We start from the raw sequence: 18,327 nt of genomic DNA, 5'->3' as shown, positions 1-18,327 counted from the left end.
TGCATACAGTATACAACATATAGAATCACTTGAGTTGTGATAAAGAGTTTTGGTACAAAACTAGTAGAAGTGTCTGTCCACTGGACAGTAGGGAGAGGGATTGTATAAGTAGGGTATATCACTGACTCTACGGTAACTTGAAACAATGTGTAAAAGTTGTGTTAAGCAAACAGACTGCAAATACTATCAATTTTCTCATTGTACATACTATATCATTAGATATATGTAGTATTTTAGCCTGGCAAGCACTCTTCCAGTTAGAGTATGTGTATATGTATGACATTGTGTATTTTTAAATGTACTTGCATTTAATTGCAAGCATCCTTATGACATAGCACAAGGAGCAAGCTTGCTAAAATGTTTATATTTAGATGTGCTTGAATTGAATGTTCTACTGTACATATTAGCCAATACAGGCATCTACAAATGTATCACTGTGCTAAATGGTCTTTGAATGCTTCATTGCTGAAAGTGAGTGTATATATCGAAGGGATGTTTGAATATTGATGGTTGTTGTAATGTTTTTGTGGCAGTGTTGACAGAAAATGTGTTGCTAGCAAGTAGCTACTGTCAGTATTGAGAGGTTTCTACAGAACGAACAATGTGTACAATAGGAAGTGTACTATGTAGTCATCCAGAACTCAGATGTAATCCAGAAATAAATGCACATGTTTAAAGTAGTACTAAAAGTGTTTGTTTATTTTCAATAGAATTGTATTTACGTAAGAAAAACTTTACAGCATAACGAAGCAGAAATGCAGGTTCACTGAGGTAGTGAGCATAGAAATAGGTCTGTTGCATAGAATACATAATTTTTTTGTTTATGTCTTGCCATTACAGTGTATAAAAGACCTACCATGTACATAAAGTAAAACACTATTTTAGCCATCAAGCTTGGACTTATAAGAACAATCTAAAGAATTATCAAAAATAGAATCAACAGGAATGTACATGGAGATTGAAAAACAACCACAAACTTCTATTTAACAAAAAGAAGTATGTACATGTAACATGTACAACATGCTCTTAACTCTTGTTAATAATATATACCTACATCTCTACTATATACATCCATCCTTACATGTTTGCATAGATTTAACACATGGATTCACAACATTAACGGGAAGTACAATGAAGGCTCATATTATTGTCAACAAGTATTCATTAAAGATTTTGATAAAATTACATTCTGGTATTAATATAATGTTCCAAGTACAAAATGTGTATCTTAATTCTCTTCATGTTCTTTCTTAGAATGAAAATTACATAATAGTTACATAGATATTTTCATTGACTTAAAATATCATGTACTTGACAGACATGCAGGTACAAATCTTGCTACAGAAACTGCTTTACCAAACATTGGTACTTTCACCACAAACTTTTCTGCCTCTGCTGTCTCTTAAGAATTCAAATTTGATGCATGGAAGAACGAACATTCATACAATCAGGAAGAATATGAACCTGTATACATATGTACATGACAATTGTATGTAACAGTGGGTATTCTAAAGACATTTTCATGCCAATGGCATTCCAGCTCACTCAACATTTAGTGTGAAGGAGATATAATTAATAGGCTTTCTTGAACTTTGGCAATTCTGCCCGGTTCTGCTTGTCCCCTGCTGATTTGAGATAAGCACAAGATTACTTGTTCTCTTCCTAGATGAGCACCACCATCTTCCTAACCTGGGTCAGTTCCTTCTGCAGCTCCTCCTTCAGCAGTTCTCTCTTTCCATCCATCACTGACCTCATGGAGTTCATGCTGTGGTGCACGTCCTTGAACCCATGGTGAAGCTCGGCCCGCAGCTTCTCCACCTCCTCCCTCTGCAGCCTCTCCAGACGTTCCATGCGCGTCCTGGTGGTCTGGGCGAAGGTGTCGGCCTTGGCGCGCTCCGCCTGGCGCAGGACTTCCTCCTCCAGCTTCTTCAGCCGCGTGGCCAGCTTGTCGATCTTGTCCTCCACTCTCTTCTCAAACTGCGCCTGGGAAATTAAAGGATTGATTTTGGAGTTGAGCTGGAGCTGTCTTTTTTTTGTGTGTGTCGCTTGCCAGCTTTTCAGTCACCCGGCAGTGGCTGGTTATATCATGTGGAATGTCAAATCAAAACCCCGCATAATAATACAAAGGATCTGTAGAACTGAGTAATAAAGAGGCCCCTACTGTATTGGCATCTACAAAAATTTGTGACAAGAAACTTGCCGATTCTATCAGTTTGGAGTCTATCCTGACAATTATACGTGTCAGGTAAGAGACTTCAAAGAAATTTTAGAACTCGTGTAGATTAATTTCACATAATTGTAAGTCCTGTCACTATCAGTACTCAGTTACTACTTGTAAATGCTTGTAACTGACCTGTCTGACATCCCTTGTGTGGTGGGACAGTTCAATCCTGTTGAGCAGGTGCTGCTCCAGCCTCTCCCTCTCCCCCTCCGCGTACCGATGGTTTGAGGCGATAGAGGCGCGGATGTCCTCGACCAGCCCGCGGGTTTTGGAGTCCAGCAGGGCCAGCTGGCTGCTGTTCTGTCCTTCTACTTCCTTCAGCTTGGAGCTCTGCTCTGTCGTCGTCTTACCAAGGTTGCTGTTCAACTCACTGGTCTAGAAGTACCAGCAGGAAAGAACACACTTTATAATGATACATATGCAGGGTTATGAGTCCAGCAGGGCTATACATGTACATGTAGGTTCATTTAACTAGCTGCTAACTAGCTTTTTGATAAGTGCGGTAGGATCATTAATGTGCTGGAGGTGTGACTCCCCTCAAGTATGGGACCTCCGGCTCTACAGGGCTGAATCCTGCTCTGACATGAAACAGACAGTGAGTAAGAGACAGAGATATTGTACTCACCGACTGCTCCAGCCTGTCCAGTTTGTTCTTGAGGATGGCGGTACTGTTGGTCTGTTCTCTGTGCACAGCCTGGAGAGACTCCGACACCGTACGCAGGTCTGCCGCCAGACGGGCGATGGACGCATCACATCTGAACAGACAACAAAACAAAGTCAAATGCAAGCCTTACTCATATTCAACACTGCGATCATTAAATGAAACTTACATGACATGGTAGAATGGGTGACAGTTGTCTCAAGATATACGACTTTGCTTGTAAAGCAGAAAGTTGGAAACTCGATATGCAATACATGTAGCTCAACTAACTGGGATACTACATGGTAGGGTTGCAGAGGACATTATAAGCTATGGTTCCTAATTGGTACATTCAAACCACCTGTGTCTAGCCTTTTTATTATCAATTGGTGAGAGAACAGCTAGTTTCTTTAGACTTAAGCTACTTTACAAAGATCTGTCCAGTACAAAGGCCGGTGTGGACAGGTGGAAGTAGATCAGAAAAACACCTGTGCGTAACCTGCATATGCAGGTGGTTTTTCCAGCCCTGCAGGATATATTTTTTTTAGATTCTTTTTAGATATATCAATCAAGAGAAGCCAAGCCACTGACCTGGCGACCCTGCCCCTGAGGTCTCCGACCCCGGCCACATGTTGGAACTCCAGGTTCTTGGCGGTGATGTTGGTTCCTTGGATCTCCGACTCCTTTGCCTTTATCTGGTCCTCCAACACCTGATGTGCAGACAAGCCTCTAGGTTACGGGACTATAATAACACTAAACATCCGAAAGTGAGCTGTACAACCAGTTAAATCCTAACAAGTCATAACACATCAGGTCTGGGCAGCATGTCGGCAGAATGTACAAAAGTTAATGTGCCTGTGCAAAATCTGTAGCGTAATGTACATACCGGTAGCACTTCTACAGAACGTTTTGGGGTGATGGTTGATGGTTCTGATGTGGTCAATAAGATAAGCTAAGCACATGTGACTAGCTCATACATGTAGTAAGTGACAGGCTATACGTAAGTAAGCATGTGTGGTGATTGTCCTACCTAGTGATGCATACCTAAACCCAATTTCAGGTTCAAGTCCGGATTCAAGTCCAGAGGTTTAGGTTCAGTTCCGGACTTGTAAGTCCGGACCTAAACCCATGGCATATACAAAATTGCATGTTGGCAACCTTGCAATGTTGTCTGGGTGAAACTTTGGCCACACAACATGGAGGCCGGTACTTGGCGATGCCCGATGGCAATGTTTTCTTCATTTTGCAGCAAAGATTTTGCAATCTACGGAAGGTTTTAGGTGGTTTGGAAAGAAAATGGGTATGTGAAATGGTCTTTAATGGTAATAAGTCCGGACTCGGTTCTTGACTTTTAGGTTTTTTTGGACTTGAACCTAAACATTCTTACAAGTCCGGATCCAAGTCCAGTGAACCGGTATGCATCACTAGTCCTACCTCTATCTCCCTGCTGAGTCTCTTGACCACAACCGTGATGGTCCTGATGTGGTCAGTAACATTAGGTACATGTAAGCATGTATATACATGTTGTCAGACACAGGCTGTACAGTAATTAAAGTGTAGTTTTCCTACCTCTATCTCCCTGCTGAGTCTCTTGACCACGACGGTGATGGTCCTGATGTGGTCCTCCAGCAGCTGCCTGGCGGTCTGCTCCCCCTGCAGGGTTCCCTTGGTGAAACTCAGACTCTCGATCAGGTCCTCCTTAATACGGAAGGCTCGGTCTACCAGGGACTGGGTGGTCTTCTCCTGCAGAATACCCAGAACAATTTGTATACAAACAAAACACACGCAAAAACACATGTACACGTGATCAGGTCCTTTTTAGTAGTACAGAATGCTCTGACCTAGTGCTATACATGCTGTACATGTGTGTGCCTAATACCCGTACATGTATCTGTAAAGATATTGAGGTACAGATCTGAACAAAATAAAACACCTGAGTAGACACCCTTTTTACTTGTGCTATGAAATGGCAGTAAATGTCAATATCTGACAGATTTCCTCATACAGAATATTTTTTGTTTTGCAACCTTGAAACTACATTGGACGCCGTTACATTTTAATGCCCTCATCCCCAATTATTACAGTTCAGCCCCTGGAGTCTGTACCTGGTGCAGCAGCCTGTCCTCGAGCACGTCCAGCCGGTGGAAGGTCGGCGGGCTGCGGTTGCGGAGAGGAACCAGGCCCCGCTCCCCGCCCTCGGACGATGGGAGCGCCGGCAGACGGGACGGGGAAGCCCTCGCCATGGACGACCTCTGGACCCTTCAACCACAAGTAACCCTGAGGGGCAAGATCATGTCATGTTACTGGTAAATACATGTCAGGGTAAAATTGGGGATTCTACCAGTACAGATCCCAATCATAGTCTTTGTTGAAAAGGCCTATATTCCAAGTCAATTTAAATTAGAGTGACATGCATCAAAGTTGAAAAGCTCTGACTGCCTTTTTGGTGAGTACCTTGAGATCTACACGGTGAATCTCCAACCAGGATCTCTACCATATTACAGATTAAAGAGAACTGGTGCTTAAAGTTGCTTAAATCTACAATGAATCTTACATAAGTATCTTTTTTATTAAAAACAGAAGCTGTTGAAGGAATAAAGACATTTTCTGCCCCCTCCCCCTGAAGATAAAACAGCAACAGTTACTTAACAATTGACAAATCCAGCTAGTCCTGGTTAAAGTTCACTTATGGACATGCTTAACATGCAATTAGGGACTATTGTAAATACAGTGTACCATGCCTTGAATACCAAACATTGTAATCTGATAACTACGAAATATTGATAACAATCAATCAATCAATTAACACAGATATTTGTAGATATAGACATACATGTATTCAGATTGTACAAATGTACGTAACCTGTGTATAAGCTTGACTGTGACCCTTTTGTTATTCAAAGATGAATGGTACTATTTATAGAACAAAATTACCTGTATAGGCACAGGTAACACAAAAAATTACCTGCACCTACAAATTTTTACCTGTACATACCACTCTACGAAGTATGGGTCATACTAAAAATGTTCAGAAACTATCTCCATGATTTCTTTCATACAATCAGCAAATTACACAAAAAGGGCTTAATACTAAAGTATAAACCACAATATTCAGATACAATACATACCTGTAACACACTTTAGACAACCAGTAAAACCTTGATCAAATCCTGATACAATCCAGATTCTCTACCCCACCTTAATGCCAAATTGTTTGACTTTACCCTCCCTAACAATGACCGCTGAACAAAAACTGCACCAACATCAATCACGTCAAGTCCACTCTAACAATGTCTGCTATTAACCAATCACCACCCATCATTGTGACATGTAGAACGACAATACAAAAACATCCCACTGTATCAAATATTCATAAGACTTGTAGTACGTCCTCTCTGGGGACAAACTTACAATAGAGTGGTTAAAAACAACATGTAGAGGGAGTTGATAGAATGTGGAAAAGATAATTGGATAAGGGATGGTAAATCAGTAATAATCCACATACATACTAGTACGTGTAACGTTACATATAAGGCCCAGTGACATACGTGTACATATATATGGCCCAGTACTAGTGCAGGTTACATGTATGTGCAGGTAGACATCAGAAATACCTACACAGGTCCAATTTTTACCTGCACTAACCTGTAGGTGAGATTTCCAGCCCTGGACGCTACGGTGTTTGGAAAAGCCAGGGCCAAATGACTGTGAATAGCTTGTGTATTAGCAGTGCAAATAGCAACTGGCACCTTAAATAAACACAGGGATGGGCTTATTAGTAAGGGCTTAACTTAAGTCAAAGCACAACATGAGAAGTGCACTGTTGAGAATTCATAAATCATTTGTATTGATATTAATTATTAACTCTCAAACCGGGTATAAGGGGATCTCTGGTAAACTTAAGCTTGCAGTTACAGAGTCTATAAGCTTGCAGTTACATGTCAAAATCATAAGGTAGAGACTCAGAGTATCTCTAACATATGCATGTTGCAAGTTGCTATATAGAAACTACAGGGCAAGTTATAATTTGTTTCTATTCTAGTACTTTTACTCTCAAACTTTCAAAGTGCAGCTTTTCACTCGCTCATGGCTCATGAATGTAACGTTATAGCAATGCAGACAAATGCTTTTCAGCCAAACTGTCAAGTTGTCATATTCAATCATTACCGGTCATTTGAAAAATATGATTACACTTTTTATATAACAGGTTTGACCAATTTTATAAGTACTAGTAAATAGCCTGATACAATAGCTGCTGCCCTGCCAGACCAGGTGAGATGAGAGATTTAGACAGGAAACATCAAAACACACCTGGACTTAAGCCTCTGGGGACCTTGAGAAACTACCAGGGCGGAGCTGGAATTTTGTTGTGGGAAAGGATTTACTTTCTTTAAAGATTAAGGGGCTTTACCAATTTACTGACATGCTAGCTGAACCTAAGTTTTCTCGGTTGCAGTCAATCACTTTGACACTTCACATTTCGTGGATCAAGGCCTAAATTGGCTCTGTCTGACTTGGGCAACACATTTTACAGGCGAACTAAAATTCGTAAAAAAACATATTCTGGTGTTTTACTGTATCCTAGTCTTCACCTAATTCATGTACATTATTCATGTACATTAATGTTGTTATTTTTATTTTTTATTGACGTTGTCTTCAAATGCTGCGCCTTGAATAACATATTCGTTTTGTAGTATCCATGTAACCAAGGAGGTTAAATACAAGTATTTGTATTTAACCTCCTTGATGTAACTGAGTAAATCCATGTGCAACCTGCTTTACCCGCGTAAATCAGTGTAGTGTGAAAGTTACGGTAAGAACGGTAAGTATTTTGTTGTACAGTTATATATGTCTGTTATCATATCGATTCCCAAGTTCACTATACTGTAACGGGCCCGTTAACGTTCTTGTTTTACTAAGCCGGTACTTATGCCGTTACCAACACCTGGTATCAACAGTCTAAACCATTTTTCATGCAGTCCGGAGCTGGAGAACGTAAAGAGAACTGGAGTGGAAACAGTAGTGGAAACCGATCTTCCACTTCAACATTACCAACCAGTCGCCACCCGGCAAGTTTTGCTTGAATCTCTCCTTATACATGAGTTATATACTATCTATATACTACATAAGGTTGTCTAATACAACAATGTGAAACACAGAAGTGCATACTCACCAAAGATTTTCCGTACCCCGAAGAAACCTGGCAGAAGACGCGAGTCGAACTGACAAGAAAGTTTGTCTCAGTCCGCCATGTTGAAATTAACGTCACGCACGCTGCCGTAGTAACTGAGGATTCTGCATTGCACCAGTCGGTCGTATGGAGGCGCTGTCGAGCAGTAAGGATGATGTGGGGTGCATCATCAGTACAAGCAGGTGACTGCAAATGTAATCTTTGGTGTCTGCAAATTGTAATCTCCAAGCAGATCATGCAGTATCCATTGACCAGAGGAATGTCCATTAGCCAATAAATACTGCCTTGCCATCGTAGATTATGCAAATTTCAGTGCAATTCCAGTATCAAATTGGCAAGACAGTATGAATATGCTACCCAAATGGGGGCAACTGGTATTAAAGTTGTGAGTCGCTGGTGGCCAATTTGATCGTCCCCTGCCCCCGAATGAATCTACGTGCAGATTATGTCAGCCGTGTGCGTTAATACGTCGGGGTTAACTTTTTTAAATGCGGGCAAGCAGTGCCCATAGAATCTGTTTTTGATTGCATTTGTCAGTTCGCACCTATAACTCACGATCCTTTGTATGTGGTTTATAGTTATTGAGGTCCCATTCTAGAAACATTGGGTGATTTGGGACATTTTAGAAGTATATTTGTAGGTAATACAGTAAAATAACTCGACACTCCGCGTTTTATTTAGCGTGGTATCGTCTATTACTAACTGCTGTTGTCCACTATAAGAATTAAAGCATGGAGGTAAAACCATCGACCAAACTACTTTCGGGGAGGGTTTTTTTTGGCGACGTCTAAGGGGCAGGGGCATTTTTATAGTATTGCGATAGATCCGGAAATAATTAGAAAATTGCACTTTGTTCCTCGGTGGAAACAGGAAAAGCTTTTTTTTACCTCCTAGTAATTCATCACAGGAATTTTTATATACAGCCATGAGTCTCTAGATACTCTAGATGTTTGTGTATACGTAGGACACCAATTGTAAACCGGCCCCTCATTAGTATACACAGCCAGCTAGCGCGTCGGCAGAACGAACTACGCCTACGCGAAACCTGGATCTGTCACGGGTTTTGTTGGATGTTTGGGAAATATTTTTGCCCGTGGCAGACGCCATCTTTTCCGACAGAACATGCTGAGCGCTGCCAAAGCGCTATCCACAACACATCACGGGCCATCACGGGTTTCGCGCAGGTGCAGTACGAGTACATTCCGCCGACGACACCTGCTTAAGCTAAGGTCCCAATTACGCCGGTGCCCGTCGGGGATGTAGCCCCGGCTGGCCCCGGCCGGGTTCAGGAGTCGAGCGGGCATCGGCTGTCGTGGTCACAATTAAAAGTTTCCTTCAGTAGCATTTTGTTAGAAATTTTGTCACCCTCTTTGGTCGGTATCCGGCAGGCACCCGGCAGGTACCCAGCAGATTCTCTGACGATGTCTTGCATTGACCTATACGTAATGCAGAACTCACGTATTTGTTGTGATCATTTGATCTGTGAGGTCACACATTTTACCCGGGTTTACGAAGTACACACCTTTATTCCGTTCATCTGGTCTATGACGTAAGAAATATAGGAGAGAGATCGCTGACATCATGTTGTATGTTAAGTCCACGGCTAATGTGTACGATTTAGACATGCACAATTATGTTTCATTTTCATCACGGCCAACAAGAGGTAGTAGGTCTCATATGCTAATGCCAGTTCGCTGCAAAACATCAACATTCGCTACTTCCTACATCCCTCGCTTGGTGGCTGAGTGGAACAGACTGGAAGTCAGAGTCCGGGACATGGGGGCTGTCGCTTCGGGGCAGTCCGAGCTTTTAACATTCAAACGGGGTCTTGTCAAATCGCTGACCAAGAGATTTAATGATCATTTTGTTACTGACAATCTCTGCACGTGGACGTCTGCTTGTCGGTGTGCCACATGTCTGGCAATAAGGCCACGGTAGACATGGGGCACCTCCACGGCCGGATGTACATGTGCAGAGATCTAGCTACATGTATTATGTAATTGTGCAATTATATATATTGTTATTATTGTCTACTTACGATGTTGTGCAATATGTTTAATTAGTTTTAACTATGATTGATTGCAATGTCATTTATGTCTTTGGGGAGGGAGTCTGTAAAGGTGGTCTCCACCTGTTTCTCCCTTCCCTTCCACTTGTGGCAAAGCTTGAATAAATAAATAAATAAATAAAATGTGTCCCGGTGGAATGCCGGCAACCGGAGGGGTACCTCTCGGTGTTCTCACGATGAGGTCACGGCGTCTTTTTGTCAGCGGGGCCCGGGTAGAATTTAACTCAGAATTAAATTCTTATCGGGGCCCCGACGGGCCAAAAATAGCCCGGTAGCCGCAGGGTGCCCCGCGGGGCCACGTCGGGGTCCCGCCAGGAAGTGGTAAAAAACAGCCCGGGAGCTACCCGCCAGGGCCCCTTTTCCCAATTGGGACCTTAGCTTTAGCCAGCTAAGGTGTGACGATGGGGGTTCCCCATGACGTCAACCTTACCTGTGACGCATGTTCAAAATTCGATAACAAGATTTGTCTGGGATTGGTAAAATTATACTTTGACCAACATGCCTTTTCTTCAAGGGTTGACCTTTTCGTTGTTGGTAATTTTGTTATACGAATGAAAGGCATATTCTGATCACCTTCTCTTGCACAAAAGAAACGATACGTGAGATATACTTACCCAGTTCTGTTTGCAAGTCTTCCATTCGATTGTTTAAATAAGACCTACGCCTTACAATGTCTTAGTACATATGTGCAACGCAATTGTATTTGCCTCATACTTTACCCTTCATAAGTACAAACATGTCAGAACATGCCCGTCATCTAGCCCGTCATGTTTGGTCCAACAGTATGGTCACGTACATATGTTGTGTGGTTCCACTATCGTCAGATATTTTCCAGCGGCGTTACTGCTAGTAAAGTCAAAACGTAGCTATAAAACAACGCCATGAAGAGAAACAATATTCAAATAAAACCTGATCTCTCCCCTCGCACGAATACACTATCAATTACTCTAGCTTTCTGCTTGAATGAAACAATACAAAAAGTACTTTGAGACAGGTTAAAGTTCATGGAGGCGTTACCATTGTCCTTGCTGCCGACTTGATATGTTTGTCTAGGGAGGGTACATGTAACGTTACATGTATGTAGTCAAACGTTTTCTCACCGCGTGGACCAAAACGACACCGTGTTAGGAGACTACAACAGTAACAGGTAGCTCAGAAAGACAGCTTCCTCATATTTTTTTTATTGTCAAGTCGCACTGCTACGACGGTGACGTCGAAATGCCGGGGGTGCGTCCACGTCGTCAGAACAACATGGCCGCCATAGTTAGACGTCCCGAGTCGTGTGTCGTCGTCAGAGGTCTTCCCGAAAACGAACATGAAAATACGGACCTCACGCTGCGGCTGTACATGTATTTTACCACCTCCCTCATCGGTGGTGGTAAAATAGCTTTCGTGCTAAGGCCAGAAGAAGGAACGGCACTGATAGAGTTCGTGGAAGAATCGAGTAAGTATTGCTAACTTAAATTCCTGGTGTGCATTTAGCACTGTGACGTGCACATAGAATGTCACGGTAAACAATCAATTTCATATCTTTATTTTCAAGACGTATCATTACAAAAGTGATGCTGGGACTACCGTGCTTTCTATAGACCATTCTTTCAATGCAATATCTACGATAGAGTTCTAGACCTTATTATTTCTTATATTCTAATGCCACCATATCTGTAACCTTTGTTTTCTGCACGGTACACCAACTTTGTAGCTGTGAAAAAAGTCTTGGCCCAGAGAGGACATATCCTGAAATACCGGCGACTCCATGACGACGAAGAAGTTGAGATCCCTCTCCAAGTGGAGCCCCTGTCACCCGAGGCAGCTGTGCTGAACAGGATGTTGACCCACACCGAAGAGAAGCTGACAATGATGCGAGAAAGAGTCCTAGCTCTTACTCAAAAACTCGACGACGTCACACTTGAGAAGGAGGAACTCCAGGCAAGAGTAGACGAGCTGGAGCGGAGGCAAGGCCTCAGCCCGGACGACGCGGTGCGAGCCCTCGAGAGCGAGAACGAACGTCTACGAAACCAACTGTACAGAAAAAGGCAATCTCAGGTCTCACCAAAGGATCACATGCGCTCCAAGTCGTACAATATGAGTCACAAACCGCGAGGACTGGCCGTCATCATCAACAACACCAAATTCTTACGGCTACAGGAGAGGGTTGGCGCCGAGGCAGATACAGGTATTCTTCAAAGACTATATGTAACTAGAACTTACTTATATCTTACCAATATACTAGTACATAGTTGGCCGCTTCTCAAATGTGATAATCACCATGGCTGTTTGTCTTATATGTTTTCATTTTAGTGCATTTTAGGCGACATTCAGGTAGCTCCATTCAAATGCGTCGGAGCACCTACATTTTCCCATTGTTACTCCGTGAAGGAGGTCAGGACCTCCGGACGGAGTGTTGTGATCGGCTGATTTTTCGTGTTCGCAGTCAAAACACTGGGTTCTCTTTGTGTAATCGGCACGCAATTTTATGTGCCGTATGCGGGCATGCCCGTGTTGATGCACGAATGTGTATTTTTGCCGTTGCAGCTTTCGCGGTCAATGTAATACTGCAGACGCACCCCTACAATTACGAGGCGAATTGGAATGGTCCAGAAAAACGCGTTGTTTGGAATAGCAGTGGGGGGGGGGTGGAACTTCATGCAGATACGGGGTGGTCTTGATAAGTGGTTCCAGATGTTTTTGCCCATGGTTAAGAGATGCCAAGTTTTTTGGAAGATGTTCGCAGCCAAAACGCATTCTTCCGTACGTCGCATTTTTGTGTAATTTCGCATGTGGTGTGGCATTATGTCCGGGATGATGCACGTCTTTTTATTTTTACCGTAGCTGTTTTGATTTTGGAGTAAATGCTTATTTTCGAAACATCCCCATGTCGTTGAAATGTTGTCGTCCGTTTATGTCACCGGTAGTAAGTCGCGGCGGGGCTGATGGGGACGGAAATGTGGGGTGGTCAGAGGTCAACATTAGGAAATGTTAATACCGATGACGTAATCCTATCGATTTCAAACTGGTCGGGTGTGGCGACCTAGTGGCGGCGTGTATTTAGTCACGTAGCAACTGGCCGGTCGTCCTAGCAATGACACATGGCCAATATTTTTGGGTTGGGCCGCTCCATAGTGTTAGTGGAGCAGCTCTTTGTAAACATGGACAATATTTTTGAGCAACCCATCAATGTGTTCTGCCTCGTGGTCGGATGTGGTCTGGGGCTGGTAAACCGCACATACAGTACTAGTAGATCGGGTAATTTTATGATTTGCTAGTTGTAAAGGCGTCGTGTAGTATGAGCCGGTATATGCATAATATGAAGAAGTAGCCTGTGTTACACAATCATGCTTTCGGCCGGATTGATGTGCAACTGTTACTAATTACAGGGACTGCGCTAATGCCGACCAGTCGCGCTGTCCTGATACACCGCGAATGTGCGAGTGTTCCCTGTAGACAGTCCCGGGAGTCATTTTTTTCGCACATTCCAGGAGCCAAACCAAAATACGTTCATGAACCGAGTCCAAAAAACCGAAACGTGAAAATCGGATGATCGGACCTGATGTACATTTCTCTTTCTGTAGATTGTACACACAATACACACATCTTTAGATAACCTGGCCATGGCAGGTAAAAAAAAAGTAACCCTGAATCATACTAGATTAGCGTAAATGCATGTTTATGCGTTCAAAACAAGAAAAGAATTTGTTTCCCGGTATTAATCTCTTGAAACACGGCGCTGAATATTGACGCAAAAATATTTCGGGCATCGCGCGCCCTTCCCGTTGTTTAGACTGTATGCAAATCCCGCGTCACGTGTCGGCATTTCGCATCTCTGATTGGTTGTTGCGTCTTAAGATGACTGAGCCGACGCGCGTTTAAACAATTTTTCTTTGTTCGATTTATCACACTTCACAGAGAATTGTCGCCAATGGCTACTTCTTTTTGTTGCAATATATAATACTTCACGGAGAATTGTCGCCTATGGCTTCTTGTTTTTACATTGTAAATCTGAATGCTTTTGAACTGTGCACCCTGAACCACCTGAAACGCCTTGCTTTTTAATTTTTTAGTACAGACGTTTCACGTTACATGTGTTCCGGTTATCTCCCTTCTTAGATGAAAGGAAGGGAGATATAATAGGTAAACAAGTGATGACACGAAATCAACACATTTGGTTCTCTTCCTTATTTTAGCTCGAGTTACAAACCTGTTCCAACAACTTGACTTTGACGTGACATCGCACAGCAACCTCGACCACGCCAAGATGGTGGACGTGTTCATCGAACTCGGCCAGGCCGACCACTCCAACTACGACTGCTTCGCTTGCTGCATCATGTCGCACGGGACCTCCAGCAAAGTTTTCTCTTCCAACGACGTGGGGATCGACATCTGTGAACTCATGAAACATGTCAAAATCGAAAGGTGTCCCAGTCTTGAAGCTAAGGTAAACCCAAACTCTTCTTCATCCAAGCCTGTCAGGGGGAAGCGGTTCAGGGCCGTGCTCTAGACAACGACACACATGATTCCAAACAGTTTTCGTTTATGTCTCACGAAGCCGACATCTTTCTTGGCTTGTCTACTGTGTCAGGATTCGTTTCAAAGCGTAATTGTGACGGAGCGCCCTACATTCGCTTCCTCACTGAAGTGTTTGGAAAGTTTGGGCACAAACTTGATCTTATGACTATGATGGGGATGATCTGTGACCAAATGAACTCTAAAGTCGGAATGGTGTCTTCCAATCATTCTACACTCACTAAAAATCTCTACCTTTCCTCAGAATAAGGCAGAACACTGAGATACGACTATGGCGAGTACAAATAAATACACATGTCTGAAGGAACTTCGAACGACTGTTGGAATCTTGGATTGATAAAACCCTATAAATACGAAGGTGGTAGTCTGATTATAGCCTACATAAACGTAGGAGCTGTTTTGAGTTTACGAAGCATGTGTCATATTTAGAGGTAGGGTAAAGTCAAAACATTATTATTGTAAATGTTGCTGAATTTGAAAGTCATGGTAAATAGAAAAAAATGTTGTCCCGATGTATAGTGCATCGTTGTTGTTGCCGTTGTTGTTGTAATGTCACTGTGGCAAACAGACTGAGGTGCACCAAGTATACACATAACCTATGACCCTGTTGTATGCACCGTGGTAAGCTGCCAGGTGTTAGGATGGGGTTTCCCCGTGACGTCCGAGTGTGACGGAGCTAAAACAGTACGAGACAGGGTCTGCCGACATGTGTCTAGGATTGATAAAAGAGTAGATTTTAAAAGGACAGATTTTCTTCTGCAACATATATGGTTTACTTTGCTGCTTGGTTGCTTGTATATCCTTGTTTGTATATGTGTGGGGTCGTGTGGCGTAACGGTAGAGTATTCGGCTCAGACCCAAGAGGTCCGGGGTTCGAATCCTACCATTGGGAAAGGCACTTTAAACGACTTTCCTCACAGGTGTAAATGAGTACCTAGCTTCGGTTACGGACGTCCCTCGGATAGGACTGGATTGCTTAGGAGATCAACACCTCAGACACATTAAAGAACCCACCACACTTATCAAAAAGAGTAGGGGACCTGGTTAACCGGTTCAAACCTTACAGTCTGGTCTCAGGGTTGACATCTTGAAGAGGTGATAATCACCTGTTGTGACAATCCTTCCACAAGTGTGGTAAATCTTCATAAATAAATAAATATGTATGTTTTATTTGTTTCATACCCGGAATAAAGAATAAATGATTTTGCATTTGACTCTGCATTTGACAAGCAAGGTCTCTATTTATTACACGCACACCTACATATAGAAATTCACAATTATGTTTAGGAGTCATTTAGGAGCTATTATACGGTCTTAAACGTTCACCAGTCTAACTTATGGAAACGTCGGTGTGCACAGATGGCATGAAGGGACTGAAATGTCTCTAGAAAAACAGGGAAATAAGTCTACTACTGTGAGAGTTCTCACGTACAAACTTTTGGATGTTTTTACCTTTCGGTCTAGACTAATTTTTTTTCTTTTCCTGTTTAGTCTGCCGCTTGTAGAAAAACAAAGTACCAGTCGCGACACTCGTTATCCCTAGGCCCTCCAGCTCTAAATGTGGGCAACGCTATCCTTACTCCTTCAGACTAATCATTGAGTATTGTCCATATTCATGCACCTTGAGCTTGAAGTTGGCAGTTGCACTGTTCACCTGTTTCCCGCACAGCACGGTCCAAATGTACGAGAAAGCAGAGCCTGTCCGGTCGCCCCTCTCGGGACAAACCAGCGGGCTGCCGCCCCAACCCTCTCGTGTCCATCAGACACGTATCCGCCACGGCAACGACGCTTCCGACAAGCTGCGAGAAGACCAAAAAGTGTCTTCACACACGTACGAAGAAGCCGAGAATGTGAAACACCATGTAGCGTACACGTCTGCAGGTATCCGACGCTTTGATGACTTGCCCATTTTATGCTAGGGTTATATTTCCAAGCTGCGCCCGGCCGGTCAGTTTGTGGGAAAGAAACGTATAATATAAAAGACAACAAAACAAACAAACAAAATGTTTAATAATCCTGCATGAGTATAATTTGTGTAGATTTGTGATTTGCGTTTTTTTCACTAAATCAAATATCCAGGCCGGGCGTCAGCTAGGAAATGTAACCATGGCAGTAGTGGATATTTGCAAAATCGTAATAACCTTTCCTGAACTGCGGTTCACTTACGTATATGCGTTCTTACGTATATTGCTATATCATGAAAGTTATCACGTATATCAATGAAGTCAGATTTACATTCAAAAATGATAACTGTCAGCTAAGTTTTGAATGTTAATTTCACATGAAAAAGGTTGACAATGAAAGCTATAAATGCCATGGCGACGGTTTTAGGTTTATTTAGTGATATTACTCTGTGATAATTTGAGCCAAACCCCGCTAACAGAACGCACGTATCTGGATGGAACAAGCGGAAACCGAGATCTCTGTAGCTCCAACCGCTCCCACCGCAGCTGCCTGGCCGCCTGCATCGCCGTGCTGCTGAGCCTCGTCGCCGTGGGACTCGCCCCTCTGACGTTTACCAACAAAGAGGTAAAACTCTTGTATCTGTTTTAAAAAGAAAACAATTTTTCTGCAACTGTATCTTGTTTTAGGAGACTGTCATACATTTTAACTACGGGAGGAGATATCTTTTCTGACTAATTGGTATTCTCAAGGTTTGTTGTATTCTGACGTCGACGCATGTTTCAGGAAATATATCAACTGTCCACCACTGTTGACGCCTTGAAACGCATCCAATACAACATGTCCACTACTGTTAGCACCTTGAAACGGCGCCAAGACGATATGGCCACCACTGTTGACGTCTTGAAACGGCACCAAGACGACATGCGCCAAATGTCCACTAGTCTTGAAGCCTTGAAACGTGACCTGGACAAGGAACGAAGCCGAACCGCCGCCTTGGATCAGCACCTTCACGATATAAGTAAGGCATCAAGTTGGGCTTCAGCTTTACATTTTTAGTGCCTTATAGCAGCTATCAGTTTAACTTGGATGATGTGAATAAATACATAATAAGGAGGTACGACATTCTAATGGACCATTGATGGTGCTCCCTTCCATCTCTCTCATGCCTCCTCTTTATATAAAACTTCTTTTTTTTCAGTATCTTGTCCTAAAGGTTACACAATGTGGCGTGATGTCTGCTACAAGGCCTTCAACACGCGCAAGAACTTCAGCGAGGCGGCCGTGAGCTGCCGTGCAGACGGTGGCACCCTTGCCATGCCCCGAGACGCCGAGACCAACGTCTTTCTGGTCTCCCTGTACAGGGCCGTGAGAGAGGACTCGAGCTTCTGGTTCGGCCTGCACGATCAGCGACAAGAGGGGAGGTTTGAGTGGGTGGACGGTTCAGCGCTGGGGACGTACAATTCCTGGGGTCCGTCACAACCAAACGACGATGGGGGCGACGGAGATTGCGTTCTTTACTCCCCACACGAGGAAGGCATGTGGTTCGACGCGCCATGTACATATTTGTATGTCTCGTTCATATGCCAGGCTGCTCCAGGTATACACACTTCCTATAACCGTACCATTTCCTGAAACCGTTCCATCTAGTAAATATTACACAGCACACTTAGCACGCCAGGCTGCCGATGGTTTTGTCACAAACCATGTCAAAACAAACCATTCCACATTCCCCTGTTAATTCTGCTCATTTTCCCCTCGGATGTCCAAAAGTGAGGCAG

At 43.2% G+C, this 18,327-nt stretch overlaps 3 protein-coding genes across 4 annotated transcripts; 2 read left to right on the top strand and 1 right to left on the bottom strand.

Moving 5' to 3' along the window:
• Positions 1 to 671: 671 nt before the first annotated feature.
• Positions 672 to 8,132, bottom strand: LOC109464405 (protein FAM81A-like). Of its 2 annotated transcripts, none has more exons than XM_019761375.1 (7): positions 8,035 to 8,132; positions 4,967 to 5,138; positions 4,431 to 4,604; positions 3,453 to 3,571; positions 2,847 to 2,976; positions 2,354 to 2,596; positions 672 to 1,983 (listed from the first exon to the last, which is right to left on the bottom strand). In XM_019761375.1, exons 2-7 carry the CDS (start codon positions 5,102 to 5,104, stop codon positions 1,663 to 1,665), a joined length of 1,125 nt encoding a protein of 374 aa, XP_019616934.1. In that variant the 5' UTR covers positions 5,105 to 5,138; positions 8,035 to 8,132; the 3' UTR covers positions 672 to 1,662. The 2 variants fall into 2 exon arrangements, with proteins under 2 accessions (XP_019616934.1, XP_019616936.1); XM_019761377.1 differs by lacking the exon at positions 8,035 to 8,132 and adding an exon at positions 6,507 to 6,556.
• A 2,608-nt stretch (positions 8,133 to 10,740) lies between these two features.
• On the top strand, positions 10,741 to 14,873 carry LOC109464410 (caspase-8-like). The gene is made up of 3 exons (XM_019761386.1): positions 10,741 to 11,564; positions 11,823 to 12,296; positions 14,305 to 14,873. The coding sequence occupies exons 1-3, from the start codon at positions 11,339 to 11,341 to the stop codon at positions 14,616 to 14,618; spliced, it is 1,014 nt and encodes a 337-aa protein (XP_019616945.1). The 5' UTR covers positions 10,741 to 11,338; the 3' UTR covers positions 14,619 to 14,873.
• A 1,450-nt stretch (positions 14,874 to 16,323) lies between these two features.
• Positions 16,324 to 18,260, top strand: LOC109464376 (C-type lectin domain family 3 member A homolog). Its single transcript, XM_019761324.1, has 4 exons — positions 16,324 to 16,525; positions 17,028 to 17,173; positions 17,333 to 17,567; positions 17,748 to 18,260. Exons 1-4 carry the CDS (start codon positions 16,324 to 16,326, stop codon positions 18,179 to 18,181), a joined length of 1,017 nt encoding a protein of 338 aa, XP_019616883.1. The 3' UTR covers positions 18,182 to 18,260.
• The last annotated feature ends 67 nt before the right edge of the window (positions 18,261 to 18,327 follow it).

Source organism: Branchiostoma belcheri, unplaced genomic scaffold, assembly GCF_001625305.1.
Source record: "Branchiostoma belcheri isolate BF01 breed outbred unplaced genomic scaffold, Haploidv18h27 scaffold138, whole genome shotgun sequence".
NCBI lineage: Eukaryota > Metazoa > Chordata > Leptocardii > Amphioxiformes > Branchiostomatidae > Branchiostoma > Branchiostoma belcheri.
Note: the sequence above shows the minus strand (reverse complement) of the source record. Positions and strands in the feature narration are given on the sequence as shown.